Source organism: Sylvia atricapilla, chromosome 23 (genome assembly GCF_009819655.1).
Source record: "Sylvia atricapilla isolate bSylAtr1 chromosome 23, bSylAtr1.pri, whole genome shotgun sequence".
Lineage (NCBI taxonomy): Eukaryota > Metazoa > Chordata > Aves > Passeriformes > Sylviidae > Sylvia > Sylvia atricapilla.
This window is the reverse complement of record NC_089162.1, coordinates 3,239,543-3,260,153: the sequence shown is the minus strand read 5'-3', so window position 1 is coordinate 3,260,153 and position 20,611 is coordinate 3,239,543. Positions and strand designations below refer to the sequence as shown.

At 52.6% G+C, this 20,611-nt stretch overlaps 3 protein-coding genes across 6 annotated transcripts in view; 1 reads left to right on the top strand and 2 right to left on the bottom strand.

Moving 5' to 3' along the window:
* Positions 1-6,122, bottom strand: part of LOC136371081 (beta-galactosidase-1-like protein 2) — a 28,317-nt gene extending 22,195 nt beyond the window's left edge. For 2 of the 4 annotated variants that reach the window (XM_066334918.1, XM_066334917.1), the window contains exons 1-3: positions 6,001-6,122; positions 1,811-1,870; positions 499-696 (exon numbers count right to left, since the gene is read on the bottom strand). In XM_066334918.1, the coding sequence (XP_066191015.1) occupies positions 499-696; positions 1,811-1,870; positions 6,001-6,083 (341 nt within the window). In that variant the 5' untranslated portion in view covers positions 6,084-6,122. The remainder of the gene's footprint in view (positions 1-498; positions 697-1,810; positions 1,871-6,000) is intronic. The other 2 variants (XM_066334920.1, XM_066334919.1) reach the window with 1 other exon arrangement.
* A 942-nt stretch (positions 6,123-7,064) lies between these two features.
* ACAD8 (acyl-CoA dehydrogenase family member 8) lies at positions 7,065-14,689 on the bottom strand. The gene is made up of 11 exons (XM_066334732.1): positions 14,564-14,689; positions 13,091-13,191; positions 12,557-12,726; positions 11,783-11,892; positions 11,469-11,545; positions 11,073-11,210; positions 10,287-10,422; positions 10,088-10,185; positions 9,728-9,880; positions 8,645-8,747; positions 7,065-7,853 (listed from the first exon to the last, which is right to left on the bottom strand). The coding sequence occupies exons 1-11, from the start codon at positions 14,643-14,645 to the stop codon at positions 7,801-7,803; spliced, it is 1,221 nt and encodes a 406-aa protein (XP_066190829.1). The 5' UTR covers positions 14,646-14,689; the 3' UTR covers positions 7,065-7,800.
* Positions 14,690-15,585: 896 nt separating this feature from the next.
* THYN1 (thymocyte nuclear protein 1) lies at positions 15,586-19,895 on the top strand. Its single transcript, XM_066334734.1, has 7 exons — positions 15,586-15,669; positions 16,643-16,869; positions 17,318-17,386; positions 18,033-18,125; positions 18,706-18,801; positions 19,441-19,591; positions 19,673-19,895. Exons 1-7 carry the CDS (start codon positions 15,627-15,629, stop codon positions 19,717-19,719), a joined length of 726 nt encoding a protein of 241 aa, XP_066190831.1. The 5' UTR covers positions 15,586-15,626; the 3' UTR covers positions 19,720-19,895.
* The last annotated feature ends 716 nt before the right edge of the window (positions 19,896-20,611 follow it).

Genomic DNA, 20,611 nt, shown 5'->3' with positions numbered 1-20,611 from the left:
CTAAAACACCCCAAAAAGCACTTGAGAACTTCTATGTTTCGTTTTATCTACACAAGCATCAAGGAGGGACAATTTGGCTGGCTGCCAACAGAAACAGCTCCAGGTTTTGATAAACATTTCCAAAGCCCAAGAAATGCTCCTATGCTGGCACTAGGCCAATGCCAATGAGAAGGACATGGAAGATTCTGGCTTGGCTTCCTTATTTATCCAGAGGTCCTCAAACAGAATCATTTGTTTGGGTGTGGAAATGCCCTGCTACACCACCATCCTTTCCTGTGTCTCTTCCCACAATAAGAAATATGGAAATACACTGTTATGGCCCACTGGAATCAAGGACCAAGTCCCACCGGTGAGGAACAGGGGAGAATTCCTGGATTATCCTGGTGGATCTCACCGCGTCCTGACCTGTTTGCTGGCCCCCAGCACCAGTGCAGGCAGAGAAGGAGATGTGCAGTGTGTCTCCCAGGGTTTGCTGTGGCTGGGCAGGGAGGCACTCACGTGGTGAGGGTGTTGAGGCCACAGGCTCTCATTTTCAGCATCCGATCCTCCCAGTACTCGCGGGGCACTCGGAAGTAGTGCATGGAGCCACCAAGGATGCGGAAGGGCATCCCTTCCAGCAGGAACTGGGAGTTCTCTGTCTGCAGGCCCAGGGTCCTCCCCCACAGCCCCAGAGGGCTCAGCTCGCTCCAGTTAAACCTGGAAGAGAAAAGGATTTGGTGAGCAGCCAGTCCTGGGGAAAGGAGTGTGTGCTCCTCACTGCAGCTCACCCGGCAGGACCAGCTCTGGCCTCGCTGCTTCTCAAACAAGCCATGCTCTTGGGGATACAGAGCACTGAGAGTGCTCAGAGGGCTCTGAGCCACCTGGGACATCTTCCCAAATGTAGATTTAAATCCATTTCACTGGCTGCTTCCCCCCCAAACCCCCAAGCCACCGTGCCACGCTCTACCACTGACACTGCTCAGGCACAGAGCTTGAAACTCACTTGCTGAAATCATGGATGTGAGTGAAAGCAAGTTTTCCCTCCCAAGACGCACAAACACTTCCCTAACTTATGGAATTCAACATCTCCCTGCTTTGCAGCAGGAGGGCACATGGCTGATTTCCAGCCCCATGTCCCAACAGCGGCTGCACCTCATCCTTGCCATCCTGAAGGTCTTGGGGTCTCTGGTATCTTCCAGCTCAAAGCATGAGAAAAAGAAAACCCCCTCACCTGTTCCCTGTAAGACCACAAACTTATCTCAGCCCACATCCCTGCTAGATTTAATCCTGAAAGTGCTATTTACCAAAAGAAGCAGAGCCAGGGGTCCAGCAGCTCCTCAGCACTTACCAGGGTGAGCACTCCTGCTGTCACAGCTCCCCTCGGCTCAGTTCCTGCACAACTCATGGCCTTACAGGCTCTCAGCTCACTTTGGCTGAACTAAAACCCCATTTTATTACAGAACACAGAGCAGTGTCACTGCCTCCACCAGCCCACCCCGGTGGCACAGCTCTGGACACACAGAGAGTCAGACAAAGGCAGCTTGTTCCCAGTCAGAGCCAGATGTGAGGAGTGAATTCCCAGCTCCAGAAAAGCAGGAACGACCCACAAGTTTGGGAGAACATCACAGTGAGAGAAGAGAGGAACACCATAAGCCTCCAGCTGCTGCCTAGGCTATGGGTAAAGCAGTTGTTAGCAGAGGGTGAGGATGCTCAGAGCTCGTGGCTTACAGGGATTGCTAACCAGCAGCCTGCCCATCCTCTGACAGGACAGGGGACTAAAAGGAGCTAAATCTAAGGCTTGCACGGGCTGGCTGACAAGCTCAGAGGGTACCTGAGTAGCACAGCATTCTCACAGGGCTCTGAAACAACCGGCAGCAGGCAGGGGTAATACCTGGAAAAGGAAGTCAGATGAGATATTCACTGCCTCAGCTCAATGAGAGTCACACTGATTGTCCAGCCATTCACAGGAGCAGTGCTGAGCAAGGAGACCGTGGTGGGTCAGAAGGTGATAACAACAGTTCGTGGTGATAGTGCAGCTCAGGTAGGAGAAATGAGTACAAAACACCAATCTGCCACATTTAAAGCGTGACTGCCTGAGGGAGAACAGCACCAAAAATGCTCATCTACATGAGAAACACAGCCAGAGAATGATGACACGAGGCTGGGAAACAGCAGCACTGCTCCCAAGGAATTGCTGAGAGTTTCAGCAGCAGAAAAAAAAAGGGTTCTCAAGCAGGATATCCAAACAGGATACCCCATGGCCACCAGTCCCTCTATGCTGCTAAATTCCAGATTGTAACCTTGGCAAACCCAACCAGCAGTTACATCTACTTCTGCTTGAGGTGGAGAGCCACAAGTAGAAAGCTCAAAGGAGTCTGGAGATGAAAAACTCTCATTTTTAGAAGTTAGGCTGGAAAAGAGTTCCCAAGTTGTTTCTGAGCTAGGTAGAGCCCTAAATTACCCCTGCACACAGAAGTGCTGCTGAGTGGTGCCAGAATGAAGGCTGTGCTCAGGAAGCACACACAGCCAGATAAAAATAAACTAATCACTTAAGCTCATCTTCTTAATCCCAGGCATAACTAACCTGGCACATTCCCATCAAGTTTCCTACTTTCAAACTCCCCAGCCTCAGCACTTTTTCTCCCCAAGAAGGGCAGCTAGGAAGCTCCCAGGCTCCCAATATTTTCAACACATTATCCTAGATATCCTGAAACCCACATTTCACATTAGGAACTGTTCAAGTAACCTCAGGAAGAAAGAAACATTTCTGTGACTCAGCAGAGCTTCATCCTGTAAGCCTGAGCTGGATTGCCAGAGTTTAAAGTGTACCTGGGCTCTGTACTTCCTCCTGAGAGCAATTTATAACTTCCAGTAGATTTTTTTTCTTACTTCTATAGTGACAGAACAGGTTACAAATAATCTTTTTTGGGGTTTTTTTTGGTTTTGTTTTTGTGGGGTTTTTTTTGGTTTTTTTTTTTTGGTTGGTTTGGTTTGGTTTTACTGTGGAATCCCAAATTCTAGGATTCCATGATTCTCTGATTTCACCACTGCTTTGAAAAGAAAAAAACCAAACCCAAACTCAAACCATTCCACTACCAACTAATCCCAGAGCAGAGACTCAGAAGTTGGATTGGATCAATCAGTCCATTAGTCCAGTAAAATGAAATAAGGCTTTGTAAGATGGAATTTGAACTGCAAAATACAACACATGGAAAAGGAAACTCCCAATTAACCTCTGAACCAAAGAGCCACACTATTCATGCCTGTGAAACACAAACGTGGCTGAAGTCATCTTTACCTTTGGTGTTCAATCACTCTGTATCCAGATCAGTTGGGAGAAAAATGCTGGTGGAAAAGGAAACAGCCAAACCGGGGGAAAAGCCATTAATTTCTCTGTTGATGCTAAAGGACATGCTTCAGAGGACAAGGGACTTTGCTGCTAATCCCTAAGCTCCACTGAGACCTCCAAGGGCTTTGCTGTTTATTCTGGGCCTCTTTTGGCCACGGGGAAAGTGAAAGCCCTGAGCTGCCCTGGCTCCCAGCTCACTGCCTAGCACAGCCCCTGTGCTCACTGACCATGGCTGAGGTAACCACAGCAATGTTTTAAGGAGCAGTTAATTCTGCATCCAGGGGTTTCTTCCTACAGGAGACAGATTCTGTGCCTCCATCAGGTATCAGTTTGCAATAATCCTCCCTAAGAACCCAGGTGGCACAAACCCAAGGCCAGCTGTGCAAGAATTCTGCTTCTAATTATGCCAAGATTTATTAAAGCTTTTCCACAGCTCTGAGGATCAGGTTTACTTCCGAGTATGATTTTAAGAACCTGTTATAAAACTTCCAGCTGCCAATAAATAAACATATTACATCTCCATACACATCCATGTGTATTTCCATGTATTCTCCAGCCTGTCCCTGTGAGGGAGTGAAGAGTTTCTGTCACCTGGAAGCCACAAACATGGGATATGTTCCTCCGGGAAAGAGCATCACTCGCAAAATGAATGTGATCTAAACCACGTGGGACTCAAACTAGAATCTTAAGCAACTTCTTGCTGCTACTGGTGGGCTACAGAGGAACAGCTCTTGGTCTGGAGTGTGAAAAGCGACCAGCAGAAGGAAAATAAGAGGGTTAGATGGGAGAAGTGGGCTTGGGCCATGGGTACCACACTGCTCTGGGGACACAGAACAGGGAGAGACAGCCCCAGAACAGCCTGGAGAGGGGAAACAAGGCTGGAGCGAGGGGAAACAAGGCTGGAGAGAGGGAAACAAGGCTGGAGAGAGGGAAACAAGGCTGGAGAGAGGGAAACAAGGCTGGAGAGAGGGAAACAAGGCTGGAGAGAGGGAAACAAGGCTGGAGCGAGGGGAAACAAGGCTGGAGAGGGGGGAAACGAGGCTGGAGAGGGGGGAAACGAGGCTGGAGCGGGGGGAAACGAGGCTGGAGCGGGGGGAAACGAGGCTGGAGCGGGGGGAAACGAGGCTGGAGCGGGGGGAAACGAGGCTGGAGCGGGGGGAAACGAGGCTGGAGCGGGGGGAAACGAGGCTGGAGAGAGGGAAACGAGGCTGGAGCGGGGGGAAACGAGGCTGGAGCGGGGGGAAACGAGGCTGGAGAGGGGGGAAACGAGGCTGGAGCGGGGGGAAACGAGGCTGGAGCGGGGGGAAACGAGGCTGGAGCGGGGGGAAACGAGGCTGGAGCGGGGGGAAACGAGGCTGGAGCGGGGGGAAACGAGGCTGGAGCGGGGGGAAACGAGGCTGGAGCGGGGGGAAACGAGGCTGGAGCGGGGGGAAACGAGGCTGGAGCGGGGGGAAACGAGGCTGGAGAGAGGGAAACGAGGCCGGAGCGGGGGGAAACGAGGCCGGAGAGGGGGGAAACGAGGCCGGAGAGAGGGGAAACGAGGCCGGAGAGAGGGGAAACGAGGCCGGAGAGAGGGGAAACGAGGCCGGAGAGAGGGGAAACGAGGCCGGAGAGAGGGGAAACGAGGCCGGAGAGAGGGGAAACGAGGCCGGAGAGGGGGGAAACGAGGCCGGAGAGGGGGGAAACGAGGCCGGAGAGGGGGGAAACAAGGCTGGAGCGAGGGGAAACAAGGCTGGAGCGAGGGGAAACAAGGCTGGAGAGAGGGGAAACAAGGCTGGAGCGAGGGGAAACAAGGCTGGAGAGGGGGGAAACAAGGCTGGAGCGAGGGGAAACAAGGCTGGAGCGAGGGGAAACAAGGCTGGAGCGAGGGGAAACAAGGCTGGAGAGAGGGAAACAAGGCTGGAGCGAGGGGAAACAAGGCTGGGGCGAGGGGAAACAAGGCTGGAGAGGGGGGAAACAAGGCTGGAGCGAGGGGAAACAAGGCTGGAGCGAGGGGAAACAAGGCTGGAGCGGGGGGAAACAGGGCTGGAGAGAGGGGAAACAAGGCTGGAGCGGGGGGAAACAAGGCTGGAGCGAGCACGTCAGGGAGCCCCGGAGCCGGGTTAGATCCGCCGGAGCGATCGATTCGCCAAGTGCATCATCCACGGGCGCTGCGATGATGTAAAGGCTCCCCCGAGCCAAGGTCGGCAGGAGAGCCGAGCCCAGCCCCGGGCTGCCGGAGCCGGGGCTAGCCCCCGCCGGTACTGCCGGGCCCGGAGCTGCGGGAAGCAGCTGCAACATTTATTTAAAGCTCTGGGCGATCCCGGCACGGCGGCTGCGTTACCCGCCGCGCTCCTTCCCACGCTCCCGTTCCGCTGCAGGAATGATGGCAGCCGAGGTCTCCGGTAGAAAGGACGGGATCTACCGAGCCTGCCTCCCGCCTGTTAACTCCCCGACGGCGCGCAGGAGGCACGGACATTAATTATGTTAATTACGTTAATTACCGTTCTCCCCTCCACCGCCGATTCCATCCATGCGCAGTTTTCCCGCAGCCAGCCCCGCTGCCGGCGGCGGGGCCTGCGCCCGGCGGGGCAGCGACTCCCGCCGCACTCCCACCCCCGCCGCCGCGGGGACCCCGCCCGCCGCTCCCCGGCCCGCGACCCCCGTGCCCCCCGCCCCGAGCCGGCTCTCACCTGCGCAGCAGCAGCCACAGCACGACGAGGAGCAGCGCGATGCCCCCGAGGCGGCGCTGCCGCCGCCCGCCGCACGGCCACATGGCGGAGGGGCTGAGGGAGCCCGGCCCCGCGCCCCCGGGACCCCGGGAGCCGAACCCCGACCCGCCGGGCGCCGACCCAGCGCCCGCCCCGCCCCGGCCCCGCCCCGCCCGCCGCCCGCTCGCCATTGGCCGCGCCGCGCCCCGAGGCCCCGCCTCCCTCCTCCCATTGGCTGCCTCGGGGGCGCGCGTGCGCCCGCGGGGGCGGGGCGTGTGAGGGAGCGGCGGGGTCGTGAGGGAACGGGCCGTGGGGGGTTCGGACGGGCGGAGAGAGAGTTTGGATATAGAGCACGGACAGAGAGAGCCCCGGGAGAGAGCCCGGACAGAGAGAGCCCCGGGAGAGAGCCCGGACAGAGAGAGCCTCGACAGAGAAAGCCCGGACAGAGAGCATGGACAGCGATCCCCGAGAGAGAACCCCCACAGAGAGACCCCAGGCAGAGATCCCACAGAGAGGCCCACGATAGAGACCCCAGAAGAGAACGTGCGCTGAGCCCCTGGGCAGAGCCTCTTCCCACCGTGCAGAGCCCCTTCCCAGCCCCAGGGAAGGTAGAAGGCCCCCCCAGTGGGCAGGTAGCTGTTTCTCTTCGAGGCACAGGTGTCTGTTTATTCTTTAAGCTGCTCTCGCTGCCCCCCATGAGGGAAATTCCGTGTTCAATAAAGCGAGGGAGGGGACATTCAGTAGGAGTTCCGATCAAACAAATGGAAGCATCTCTGCCCACGGCAGGGGCTGAAAAGAATTGGGTTTAAGGTGCCTTCCAACCTAACCCATTCCATGATTCTGCTGCTAATACCCTCTCACTTCCCCCCTGCCAAGTACTGCTGAGAAAAAAGAGGAGCTGGCTGATCTGAAGGGGTTAACAAAGACATTACCTAAAAAGCCCTCAAGCAGAACTATTTTGCAACACCTACTTCAAAAATTCCCTGTTACTTCTGTTTAAACACCTGAAACACCACGGAAGGAAATTACCGTAATTTCCACTCCAGTAACGTTTCTATCGTTGCTTTATTGATTCCAAACCCGAGAGGAAAAAAAATAGTTTAATTTACCAATATTTTTACTCCCCTTACATTGTTCACAGCAATAATTTTACTGATTGGAGGCCACAGGGTTCAGTTGTTCTGTACAGAACCTTAGGTTTTTATTTGCACTTTCGTGCTGCAAAGGCTTCTTCGAGATTAAGCACCAAAATATGGTGGAAATACAGAGAACAAGCAGAGAACAAGCAGGAAAAGTTTGCTGGGAAAAGAGGGAGTGCTTCTAGCTAAAGGAGAGGCAACCTGGAATAAAAACATTCTGGCTAGAGCCTGTGATCATCTGTTCCCAGGGGTGCTGCGAGCAATTAATTCCTTCAAAATAAAGATTTCAGTGATCCCATGGGCTCAGGCCACACCTCTGCCTTTCAGTCCTGACTCAGCAGAGGTGAGCAGCAGCTCTGGTGTTTCTCTATCCAAGGAGGACGTGTGGCCAGCAGGCCAGGAGCGGGGTTTGGGGACAAGAGGCTCACATTCCCAGCTGTGGTTTTGGGCTGCACAATGCCAGCCTGGTGACAGCAGCTCTGCCAGGCACGGCGTGCAGCTGTGCCACCCAGCTGTGCATAAGGCAGGAGGGCTGTTTCCAGTGGGGAATCCCCCCTCTCCACTCCCAGGGAGAGAGTTGGAGAGCAGGGGAGGGAAACAGGCCGAGCTGTAACAGATGGAGGGATTTTTAAGGCTCCTGGCTTCAGCCCTGTAGCAGATTCCTGGCCACAATCATCCTCATGACCTCGTTGGTACCTGCAGCAGGATGGGGATGCAAAGGAAGCAGAGTTAAGGCATGGTCCAGTATCTTCCCCCTCCAAAGGCCAACAGAACTCCTCCCTGATGTGCAGTTTGCAGCACAGAAAAGCTCTTCCCACCAGCTGAAGTGACATTTAGGAGGGGCTGGGCCAAAAACCAACTGCCAAGTGTCAGAATATTGCTTGGAAAAGCTGGTGCTGCTTTTATATGGGTGTTGGGAGGATGCAGGACCAGGCACTGAGAAGAGCTGGATTTATACCAACTTCTGAACTCTCTGCTTTACATTTAACACACACACAACACACAGGCTGCAAACTCACTCCGTGTAAGAAAGAGCACGTCCCTTATCAGGTACCCTGGTTGTAGGTGAGGGGATTTCAAAGCAAGCAAAACAAAATATTTAGGAGGCCAAACCGAGATTAGAAAAAGGCCAGATACTGTTAGAGACACGATGTCAAGGAGTCCAAACAAACCAAAATCACAGGAGAGGAATTGTTAGGGAGAATCATCACGTGACCAGGAGTAATGGGATGAAACTGGACTGAGGCACTGCTAACATGACAACTAAATATCTTCCTCTGCTGTAAGACTCTTAAAATAGCCAGTAACTGCTCCCACCCGGCCAGAGCTCCCCGCCAGGGCACTCACACACGGCACACCTCATGCTCAGAGCAGAGCAGGGCTCTGAAACCCAAGAATCAGAGTCTTATGGGAAAGGTGGGGGCCTCCAAGGGAGTTTTCCTCCTAACCCCACTGCCAGCTTCACTTGTAACAGGAGTGTCTTTTACCTTCCAGGATCTGGTGGACTCTGATGTCTCGCACGAACTGCTGCACGGCGTAATCCTTCAGGTAGCCGTAGCCCCCGTGCATCTGCAGAGCCTGGTTACAGATCTAAGGGGATAACACTGCTGTGAGGTGCCTTGTGGAGGACACGGCAGTGGCAGAAGCTCGGTAAGGACCCAGGAACCTGGGCTCACTTTTTTTTTTTTCCTTGTCACCTAATCTCAGCTCTTAAACACGTGGTGTGACCCTGCGGCCCCATCAGTGCTGCCCTGGGTGCATTCACGTTACCTGTTTCACATGAAGTCTGTGTCTATGTGAAAAGGAATGCACAGAAATGCCGAGGAACGGGTACAGAGGTACCCAGGGACGGGTATTTTTGGGGAATGAGGCGATTTTCGCTGCATTTCGCTGTATTTGCCGGGGCAAACCCGAACCGCCCGATCGCCATCTGGCGGCCACTCCCGGGAAGCGCAAGCAGGGCGCTGGTTTCCATGGAAACGCGACTCCGTGTGTCCTATCCCTCCGTTTGGGATAGGAAACACAGGAACAGCAAAAATGCAGAGCGCTGGGCACATAAGATGTGTACTGTCACATAAACGGCACTGGTCTGGGAAGTGTCAAGTGCTCTTTCCCCCCTACTTGCTTTCTTTTATGGGGACATTTTGATAAGGTAACAAAAATAAGGCCTTTTTCAAATGCTAAGATAATTTTCAAAGCAATAATGCGATTTTTCAGCGGTCTAGGAAAAACCACTTGCTACCTAGGAACGATCACCCTGCAAACATGCAAATTTTCCTTGGAAAATAAAAATGCTCTGCTTCCTGTCCTGTCTCCCTTTTGGCCCCCTAGGAAGTGGAGTAGGAAGAACCTATGGAAAGATGTTTTAATTCTCACAGATTGATCCTGCAGCCTCCACATGCCTTATAAAACATCCTGTCCTCAAATGAGGCTCCTGGCTTTGGCCTTGGCTTTGGGTCGCTACAACATCAAATATTTGGGTCGCTAAAACATCTCCCTGACACCCTGGGCATTAAGGGAGGGTCTCCAAGCTCCTAATTAGTATCCCAAGTGATGTTTGAGGGACCTACCCCGAAGCACTCGTCGGTGGCAAAGAGCTTGGCCATGGAGCAGAGCACGGCCGCGTCCTCCCGGCCGTCCTGCAGAGCCCGCGCCGCGTTGCGCACCATGAGCCGCGCTGCCACCAGCCGTGTGGCCATCTCTGCCAGCCTGAACTGCAGGTACTGCCGCAGCCAGAGGGAAGGAAGGCTCATCAGCACCCTCACAGGGGTCTCAGCCACAGCCCCACCACCTTCAGGAAGGGCTCAGGCCTGACACGCTTCCTTACTAAGGAGAAGCGTATTCTTGACTTCACCCTGTGAAGTGAGGCATGGCCCTTCCAGGATGAGGAAGAGCTCAGCTCTGGAGGGCAGAGCTGCTGCAGGGGTTACCTGGTTGCTGGCGAGGGGTTCCCCAAACTGTTTGCGGACAGTGAGGTGCTCCTGAGCCAGGAGAACTGAGGCATGAGCAGCTCCTAACGAGCAAGAAGCTGGTGGGAGAAGCCAAGGACACAGAGTGAATGTGAAGCTGCTTCAGACAGGCAACAAAAAGATCTTGCCCTCCTCCCCTGGCTCTCTTTGCCTTTCTCACCGATGTTTATCCTGCCTCCATTGAGCCCCTGCATGGCGATGCTGAATCCCTGCCCTTCAGCTCCCAGCCGGTTGCCCACAGGAACAACGCAGTCCTCAAAGATCACAGCCCGAGTTGGCTGGGAATTCCAGCCTACCTGGGAGAAAACAGAACTCTTTCCAGACTGCCTGAGGAGCAGCACAACTCTGACACAGAACCACTGCTCCCAACCCCTCTGTCTCACTGCCAAGCTGCCACAAAGCACCTGTGGTTTGCATGGCTTGGCCTCAGCGTGGAAACTGGAATAGGTATTTTTGAGAAGAGGCACAAATCCAGTGATCTTGATGTTCCTGAGACTAAACTCCTTCACTTACCAAAGGGATGGGTATTGGGCAAACTTCACCAAAGCTGGACTTGGCTTGGTAAAATCATGGCAGGCTGGGACTCCAATCCCATCCATGAAGAGATCCCTAATGCTTTGCACAGACAAGCTCATTGAAATCACAGGACACAGCCTCAAGCTGTGCAGGGGAGGCTCAGGTTGGACATCAGGAAGAATTTCTCCATGGAAGAGGCTGCCAGGCATTGGAATGGGCTGTCCAAGGAGGTGTTTTGGGTCCCCACCCCTGCAGGTGTTTACAGAATGCCTGGATGTGGCAGTCAGTGCTCTGGCTGACAAGTGAGGATCAGTCACAGGTTGGACTCAGTGGTCTTGAAAGTCTTTCTAACTGTAATGATCCTGTGGTTCTGTGACCTCTGTCCTGCACTTCCCTCAGGCCCACAGCAAGCACAAGCCAAACCTCTTACCTTCTTCTCCTTCTTGCCAAAGCTGAGCCCTGGCATTCCCTTCTCCAGCACGAGGCAGGAGATGCCCTTGGGGCCTGGGCCCCCTGTGCGACACATGACCACGTACACGTCGGTGTCACCTCCGCCGCTGATGAAGGCCTGCAGGAGGGCACAACCAGAGAAACGGGGTTTGGGGGTGGTTTTGCAAACTAACCCTGAGCCCACAGCAGCAGCTGGCAGGGTACAGAAATGGACAGGCAAAGACCCCACAGCCAGAGTTATTTAGGGACCCAGCCGGTGAAAGCTCTGCAGAGCACGTCCTGCCTTGGGAGAATGCACAGAGGAGAGGAGACAGCAGGAGCAGGAAGGACAGTGAGACCCAGGCCGGGGTGTGCTTTAGAAGGAGCAAAGAGGTACCTTGGAGCCATTCAGGACATAGGTGTCCCCTTTCCTCTGAGCTGAGGTCAGCAGGGAAGCTGCATCACTGCCACTCCCTGTTTGAGAGGTAAGGAAGCAGCCAGTGAAGGAGAAGGTCCAGAGCCTACAAATCCTCCCTGGGATCATACCCTGACACCTGAGTTTGTACCATGAGCACCTCAGCAACAATCATCTCCCCCTGCCCAACTTCCCAATGAAAATGGAAAGAAACTTTTCCCCTCCAGACCTTTGCAATGTTTATGTCCAGTTAAAGAGAAAGGAGAAGATGTCCTGGTTGAGTTGAGGATGCTCACCTGGCTCAGTCAGGCAGTACGAGGCAAACTTCTCCATGCTACAGAGCGATGGGCAGAACCTGCGGCGCTGCTCCTCGTTGCCAAAGGTGTCGATCATCCAGACACACATGCTGGGATGGGAGAGGAGGAGCAGCACTCAGGATTGAACACAGGCTGTACAAGAACATCCCTGGCTGAACAGAGGAAAGCTCCACGGAGTTGTGCCACAAGCCCTGAGGCCTGAAAATGTTTTGTCACACCTTCCATTCACCACAGCCTCACTGCCCTATGGAACAGCAGGTTCCTGTTCAGGAGCCTCAGTCTCCCCTCCATGCTCAGCCCTGCTCCTTCTCCAAAAAACTGCACCTGAAGAAAGAGGCAGCATCACTGCAGCTCTCTGTGCCAAGTGACCTGTCACTGGACATGTCTGTACAAGCAGGACAGCCCTGGGATCAGGTGGTGCCTCTGGGCTCTGTCACAGCACAGCCGAGGCACAAAGGCTTTTTCCAGGCAGGTTACTATCTATAGACAGCTTAAGTGGCAGAGCAGAGAACAAAATCCAGAACTTAATCCCATCCTGCATACCACGAAGCTAAAATTACTCCTTGGTGGCAGCTCAGTCCTTGTGGCCTATTTGTTTACTGCCATCCAGGGATCCTCACAGGGATGTGTGTACTCGAGGTCACAATTTAAATATTTAAATAATGAGCAGCAGCAAGGGAGCTGCCTCCAGCTGGATTTAGAGCCCACAGAGCAGCCAGACTGACACCATCCACTCTCCCCAGACACACTCACTTGTGGATGCTCATGTAAGCTGTGGTGCTGGTACATCCTGTTGACAGAGCTTCAAAGATAATGGAGGTGTCAAGCCGTGACAATCCAGAGCCACCAACATCTGGTTTCACATAGATCCCACCAAATCCCAGCTGGGCTGCCTTCCTCATCGTTTCCACAGGGAATATTTCCTATTGGGGCAGGCAGAGATATCCCAATGAATATTCAGAGTTAGTTCAATTTCTTTTGGTATCCCTGGGCCACAAATTGAAGTCCCACCGCCCTGCAGAGTTGAAGTCAACTGGAAGGGGCAAAGACGAGGTGGTACCTTCAGAGAAACACTCCATCTTCAGCAGTGAATCCAAGATTCAGGTGACTGACCAACCTGGCTAGGAAAGCTTCAAGGTATTTCTGATGATTTCCCCTCCCAGCTACAGCAGCAGCTTCAATGACAACCTCCAGAGCTATTGCAGGAACCCCTCAGTGAGACCCATGGGTCATAACAACCTAAGGGAGGAGAAAGGGAGCAGTACAACCCTTGTGAGGCTGTCCTACCTTCTCATCCCACTCAGCCATGTAAGGAGCCATCTCCTTGGCAGCAAAATCAAGGGCAACTTTTTGGAACTCCTTCTGATCCTCAGTCAGTCCAGTGGATGCTGGAAAAGCAGGAAGAGGTCAGAACACATCTCTTGAGGGAAAGCAACACAACCACTTCATATATTCAGTTTCAGAGTGTCCCTTAACTCACACAAACAGTTCAGGGTCTCTGCCGCAGAGACCATTCCTCGGGAATATCATGAACTGTGCTGAGAGCGGGGGGCTTTGGGAGGGGCTTTTTTGGGACAAAACAAATCCAAAATTCAGCTGTGTCTACTCCATGCTAACTACACTAGAAAGCCAGGACAGGAGAGCACAGTCCATGGCAGCTGTCACCCCATCTCACTAAGTCTGTGCTGCAGAAGGACTTGGAAGAAAGGAGACTGGGAAGCAAAGAATAAAGCAGCCCTTTGGAAACAGCATATAAGGCTTTAGTTAGGTTCTGCATTTGAAACCTCCTGCTTCAATACACACAAGAAGAGACACAAGGCAAATAGATACAAGACTGTTTTGTTAGTTCCTCTCCTGAAATTCATAGGGAAGCTGCTACTTAAATTCTAAGTGTTCTTAAACATCGAAAGAATTCACCTGCAAAGTGTTCTGGTTTGGGCTGGATGGGATCCTCAACCACCTTCTACGAGACCAAGCCCTGTTCAACCTGGCCAACTTGGCAGGGATGGAGCATCCTCAACTTCTGCACAGCCTGTGCCAGCTGGAATTTTGCCAGAATTTTGAGGAATTCCTTCCTAATATCGAACCTAATCTCTCCTCTTTTAATTTAAATCCATTCCCCCTTGCCCTATCAGTCTGCCCACGTAAAAAGTCGCTTTTCTTCTTTTTTATAATCCCCCTTCTTTGAGAGATTCATTATTTGATTCACTATCAAATCTGAAAAAGTGTGAAAGCCTAACTAAGGCAAGGAAGAGACAGGGAGAGGGAAGGACCTTTTTTTGTGGGCTCTTTGCCGATGCTGAGCTGTCTCACAAAGGTTAAGGATGGACAGGGAGAGGGAAAGACCTTCCTTGCAGACTCTGTCCCACTCCTGAGCACAGCATCACGAAGGTAGAGGGACAGGGAGAGGGAAGGACCTTTGTTTGTGGGCTCTTTCCTGCTGCTGAGCTGTCTCACAAAGGTTAAGGATGGACAGGGACAGGGAAGGACCCTTCCTTGCAGGCTCTGTCCCACTGCTGAGCACTGCCCCATTGCCAGAGTGCCCCACTGCCGGTGGCGCGCCAGCACCGCCCTGACCGGGAGCAGGACACTGGGAGGAGGGACACGGGGGAGCAGTGACACGAGGAGCAGTGACACAGACAGCTTGGGACATCCCTCCGGGCGGGGACACGAGGTCCGGGGCCACCGACCCGCTGTCCATCTCCCCCAGCCCGCCTCCCCCGGGGCCGCGGGGGGGTCCCCGCTCGGGCAGCTCCTTACGGTCGATGCAGGAGGCGATCCCCCGGCGCCCCAGCAGCAGCCGCGCCGCCGCCCGCGGGGCCGCTCGCCACGCCATGGCCATGGCCGTGCGGGGCCGCTCCGCTTCCCGGCTCCCGGCTCCCGGCTCCCGGCGGGGCAGGCTGGGAGCTGTAGTCCTGCCCCCGGCGCCGCCCGCCCGGGCGGGGAGGGAGCGAGGGGAGCCGGCCCTGCCCCGGCCTTTGCATAGCGGGCACCGCTTCCGAGCGCGGCTTCCTCCTCCTCCTCCTCCTCCTCCTCCCCGCCCGGCACCGCGAGCATCCTCATCGGCCCGAGCAGGACAGGCAGCAGCGGCCCGCGCCGGTGAGCGGCAGCTCGGAGGGCTGGGAAGGAGGAAGGGAGGAAGGGGAAAGCTTGGCATAGAAGGCGGAAAAGTTGATGCCAGCCTGCCTGGCAGGAGGCGGCCGGCTCGGAGCCGTGTAATGCTGCTGACAGAGGGGGCAGGGAGTGGGCCGGCTGTCCGCGGAGCCACAGGGTCCGCAGGGCTGGGAGGGACTCTGGGATGAGCCAGTGCAGCCCCCCGGCCGAGCACGGGCACCTGGGATCGGCGCTGTGCGGAGAAGAAACCATTCCCGGAGGGGCTTGGGGAGCACGGCCAGCAGCGGGCAGAGCGGACAGCCGGGGACAAGCTCTGAGCTCTGGGGACAAGCTCGGCTCCCTTTCCCAAAGGCGCTGCCCCCCTGGCACGGCACCGAGGGGCCGCGCTCAGCCCACGCACCTTGGGGCCGGTGGTGGCGCGGCTGCCCCGCCGTGCAGCAGGAATCCAGCCCCGCTGCTCGTGTCCATCAGCGCTCCAGGGCGCGGTCCCCAAGCCCTGCCAGCATTCACACTGATAGAGGAAGTGGCTGAGCTCAAGGAAAGATTTATTTGCTCTCCACTCGCCGTACAGCGCTTTCAATTCTCCGCTTCAGCCATCTCTGCTTTTTTTTTTTATTTTTCAGTTGCCTGAAGGAGCAGTAATTCCTCCTCCTCCTCTCGTTCATCAGGTGCTTCTCAGTGAAGAGAAGATAATTCAAAGAGACCAGAGATGCCTTGGCCAAGCAGAAAGAGAGACAAAGGAGCAGTAGCAGGTCTGTGCTGACATCCTGACTGATTTAGCATCTCTCATTTGAGGTTGCAGGCTATAGTGAAACTACAGACAGCCGTATTAACCGTCTGTCTTTCACGGGCAGCGTCTTACAGACAGCATTTCCTGTGCCAAATGGGCTGAGCACCCGAGCGTGGCTGAGACAAGTCTGCTAGGTGTGTGATAAGGACAGTGATGTATTCTCAGCACCAGGGGGTGAGGAAATGGAATTCAGGCCCAATTTATGCCGAGCTTTCAGGTCCTGCACAGCAGAGTTGGTCTGTCAGAGTACACCCAGTGCAGTGCCAGGAGCTGGTGTGGTACCAGCTGCAAAAACAAAAAGAACATTGCACTGGCATCGTGGTGTGGTGTTTAAAGTACAGGATGAAAAAAACTGCACACTTGGCTCATCTGTGCCACTCATCTGCTTGATCCACTCTAGCAAATAACCATCTTTTTATCCTTTAATCACTTCTTAATAATGGTTTTGGTTTTGTTTTTTTTTTTATTATTTGTCTGTGCCCTGAAGAAACAAGGACATGGATCCCTTCTGAACAGGTAGCTCAGTGGAGGTTAAGCTAAGATTTCCATCTCCTGCAGGAATTGAAATAGTTTGGTTTGCTTGGTGAATGTTCCTCTTACTCACCAGATTCACCTAAATCTACTTTGTTGCCTGCAGCTGATTTCTCAGCAATTAATTAAAATATTCAACTGCACTTCATGTGGGCAAACATGGTCTATCCTGAGGTTTTTTATTACTAACTGAGAGTATTAAACTACATTTTTGCACACACAAAAATACCCTCATTTCAGATGCAAATTAGAAATACTCAGAATCATTGGTGCATAATGCTGCTACCTTACCCAGAGCACCTGGGGTGCCCCAAACTCCTGCTGCAGTCAAATGTGTGAAACCAGCTTGGACAACTAAAAATATATTTTGAAACAAAATGTGTTTTATCCCAATGTCTTTTAAGATAAAAAAGAGCCTGATGCTAAAATTGCTAAAACCGAGGAGGAGACTTCGGATAAGGAGGAAGAAGAGAAGTCTGCAAAACCTCCAGCTGGGAGCTCCAAGTCAGGATGGAAGAACTGGAAGAAAAAAGAATCTGAGTCTGGTGGGGAGGAAAGCAAGATCACATATTGTCACTGGCTGCTGAAATCAGAGCCTGAGAGCAGGCTGGAGAAGGGGGTGGATGTGAAGGTAAGCACTGACACCCTCTCACTCAGCAAAGGACAGCAGCAGGCTCACTCCTGCCCAGCTTTAGTGCCCAGATGCTGAGGGACAGCATCAGGCAACTCAGATTGTTTGTTCTTCTCAAACCCCATTTGTCCTCCTGGAAACAGAAAAAACAAAATGTTCTTGTCCAAGGTGACAACCTTGGGGTTTCATCCATGTAATACAAGCGGAAATCAGCTCCTCAGGATGCTTGTTTGTTGGTCACAGGAGCAGCAGCTGTTTCAGACTCTGCCTTTAAACTGCTGCTTTGTAAAGGTTTTTCTGTAGGCCCTGTGGGAGAGAAAAATTGTGTCAGGTTTGTGCTATAATTGAAGGAGCTGCTAGCAACAAATGCTGAGGCTCAGTGCAGACAATGACACCGTGAAGATCAGAAACCTCCTGAATGAATCCTTATTTTCATTTCATTTGGCAGTTCAGTGTTGACGACTTGAAAGCTCAGCCTAATCAGACAACCTGCTGGGATGGAGTGAGGAACTACCAGGTAGGAAGCACATGGGGGCACTGAAAGAGCAGAAGGAAGAAGGTGGCTCTGCCCACAGCTTGTTCCTGTGCCCTGAAGCATTTCCTTTCGGGGCACTCTGCCTGTTCATACAGGTGCATTTTGGCAGGGATCTGAAATAAACTCCTGCTTAGTGGCCTCTAGGTCAAAGGTAAATTCAGGCTGGGGAGAATTCTGTCAAATCATCCAGTTTTTCTTTCACTTAGACCAACCTTTGATACTTACAGCAAGTCCATAATTACCCAAATCCTCTGTCAGTGTACAGCTTTCTGTTCCAGAGGAATTCCACGTGTGCTCCCCTGCTGTGTATGCTCCTGTAGTGTATAGGATTCCCTATCCCCCTACACATGATCTGCTCTGAGTTGTTTGCTGACACTCTCCTGGGCAAGGGTGGCTGAGCTGTTGAATTCCCACACACCCTCTAACCAACAGGATTTTGCTCTTTAGCCTTGTTTTTACTTAATTTCATTCCAACACAAAACCATCTCTATGACAACTCTAGAAAACATGTGAGTAATTCTGAAGCACATCTACCTCTCCTCTTGCTGGTTCCTGTACTTGGCTGCTTGTAATGAAGCCCTGAGAGCTTGATGGAAAGAGATGAAAGTCTCTTGTTTACTCCTGACAGGCAAGGAATTTCCTGAGATCCATGAAACTTGGGCAGCAGGCTTTCTTCTACCACAGTAACTGCAAAGAGCCTGGCATTGTGGCCCTTGTCAAGGTGAGTGTCTGTGTTTTGGGGAGAGAAATGATAAAGAATGGGTTACCAGACAGCTCACTGCTTGTGTCTCAGCCCCAAAGAGTGCAGGAGTTGTCCAGGGAGAGCAGGGAATGAGCCCAGGACACCTCAGCTCAACACCACGGGGCTGACTCAGCCATGTGCCCCCAGAGAGATGGAACCAAACTGTGCTGTTTTCCTGCTGACATTTCGGGGCACTCCCAGCCAAGCCAAGTGTTGTTCCACACTCTGACTCACTGCATTCTAGTCAGCAGAGCCCACAAGGCAGAATAAACCTAGGGCACAGAACAGATTTTTCTTGAAGAGAACTCATCACAAAGATTGTCATCACTACCTAGTTTTCCTCTGCTGCATTTCCTTCCACACTGATCTCCAGCAGGTGATGCTGCACTCACTGTTCTGCAATTCTTCCACCCCAGAAATGCAAAGGAAGCTGTTAGGATGGAGTTCAGGGAAAGCAAGGCTGATCTTTCCACCAGGATTATTCTTTGTCACATCTCCTTGCCCTTTGCTGACAGGTGTTTTGAACTGATGGAAACTTTCTTCTCCCCTTCTGCTTCAGATCGTGAAGGAGGCGTACCCTGACCACACACAGTTTGATCAGAAGGATCCTCATTATGACTCCACCAGCAGAAAAGAGAACCCCAAATGGTCCATGGTAATGTACTGTATTAAATACAGCTGCTCAAGCTCTGTGTGCAAGCCAAGAGAAGGGAGAAGGCTCTCTGCATCATATTGAAAATCTTATGCTTCTGTCCTGACCTAGCTGCCTTTTTCTCTCTCAAGAGAAAATTCAGTCCTGTTTTCTCTGCTTTTTTCCCTGTCCCTTCCAGAAGGCTGCCAGAATGTATCTCTCTTCATTTTCAAATCTTGGCTGCAGAGCTGGCCTCTCTTCATTTTCAAATCTTGGCTGCAGAGCTGGCCTCCACGCATGGCAGAACCCCGAGTTAGGAAAATGAACTAAGAACCACTGTCAGTGCACAGCAAACAAAGCTGTAGTTTTGAGGCACGTTAAATTGTAGGCAAGGGAGTGTTCATGGGCTGGCTGCACCCCACATCTGAATTTTGTGTTGTCTGTGACGTGAATGCACCTTGCTGGTGCACAGTGCCAACAAATCACCTGCCAGAAATACTGGGATGTTCTTTTAGCCTTGAGCAAAGCAAAGCTTCCAGGCTGTTAGTGCACATCAGTCACTTGCTTCAGGTCTAAATCTTTATCCCTCAAAGATTTTATGGGATGTCTGGAGGCTGTGTCCTTGTCCAACCTGCTCCTGTGTCTGACCATCTCCCTTGGCAGGTGGATGTGCAGTTTGTGAGGATGACCAAGCGTTTCATCCCCCTGTCTGAGATCAAGGCTCACCACCTGGCACACAAAGCAGATGGGGGCCCCCTCAAGGACATGATGCTCTTCACCAGGCAACGTCTGTCCATCCAGCCCCTGACACAAGGTGAGAACCTCCCAGGACTCTTGATTCCCTCTGTCAGACAAGCTGGAAGTTTCACTTATGCCTTTTCCTTCCTTACCACAGAGCAATTTGATTTTGTCTTGAGCCTGGAAGAGGAAAAGCCACATTAAAGCAGCACAGCTCCCACCCAGCCCGCTGATGCCTCCTCCTCCACCACCACAACTCTCAAGTTCACCTGCTCAAGCACCATAAATGTGCCCACACAAGTTCTGCAGCCACACGTCCCTTCCCTGACACACTGTTATTTTTGCTTATTTTTTCAAGAAATAAAGCCTTTTGGAATCAACTGCGGCTACTTGGGTTTTAATAGCAGGAAAATGTGCAATTTATCTCTTGAGGAAGAAACAGGTAAATCTTCTTTGTTTAGTCTGGGGTCTAGTGCAGCTCCATGTACTGCATTTTTCTGCAGGAGGGAATTCCTGAGTTCTGTCTTGAATCAGAAAATTAGGAATCATTGAATAGCCTGGGTTGGAAGAGACCTTAACATCATCTCATCCCACCCCCTGCCACGGGCAGGGACACCTTCCACTATCCCAGGTTGCTCCAAAGCTCTGTCCAGCCTGGAGTTGGACACTTCCAGGGATGTGGCAGCCACAGTTGTGCCAGGGCCTCACCACCCTCAGGGAAGAATTTCTCTCCAGCATCCCATCTGAAATATTCTCTGTCAGTCTGAAGCCTTTCCCCCTCCTCCTGTCACTGCATGCTGTTGTAAACAGTCTCTCTGGAGATGGAAACACAAAGCAGATCACAGGGAACTTCCTGCAGGTACGAAAGTTCCCACGTTATTTTAGTTCTGACATCAGGGGAAATGGAAGAAAATAAAGCCAGCCTGCTAATTTTTAAGCCACATGGGTCCTCCAGCAGCACAGCTGCCAAGCAGTGACACAGCTTAAAGAAAGACCAAGGATTTATAAAGATAACAAAGGACAAATTCCTCCAGCATGTTTGGAGAGCTGCACACTGTGGCACTTTTGAAGAAAAATCTCTTCATATCACAGGAAA

What these genes read in the sequence shown, in the direction of transcription:
- ACAD8 (XM_066334732.1), bottom strand. Translation starts at nt 14,645, where the DNA reads ATGGCCATGGCGTGGCGAGCGGCCCCGCGGGCGGCGGCGCGGCTGCTG. An exon ending in ATGTCCTGAATGGCTCCAAG is followed by an intron (nt 11,211 to 11,468) that starts GTACCTCTTTGC and finishes GCCCTCCTGCAG; the next exon opens with GCCTTCATCAGCGGCGGAGG. An exon ending in TTGGCAAGAAGGAGAAGAAG is followed by an intron (nt 10,423 to 11,072) that starts GTAAGAGGTTTG and finishes GTTTTCTCCCAG; the next exon opens with GTAGGCTGGAATTCCCAGCC.
- THYN1 (XM_066334734.1), top strand. Translation starts at nt 15,627, where the DNA reads ATGCCTTGGCCAAGCAGAAAGAGAGACAAAGGAGCAGTAGCAG. An exon ending in AGACAAAGGAGCAGTAGCAG is followed by an intron (nt 15,670 to 16,642) that starts GTCTGTGCTGAC and finishes ATGTCTTTTAAG; the next exon opens with ATAAAAAAGAGCCTGATGCT. An exon ending in ATGGAGTGAGGAACTACCAG is followed by an intron (nt 17,387 to 18,032) that starts GTAGGAAGCACA and finishes TACTCCTGACAG; the next exon opens with GCAAGGAATTTCCTGAGATC.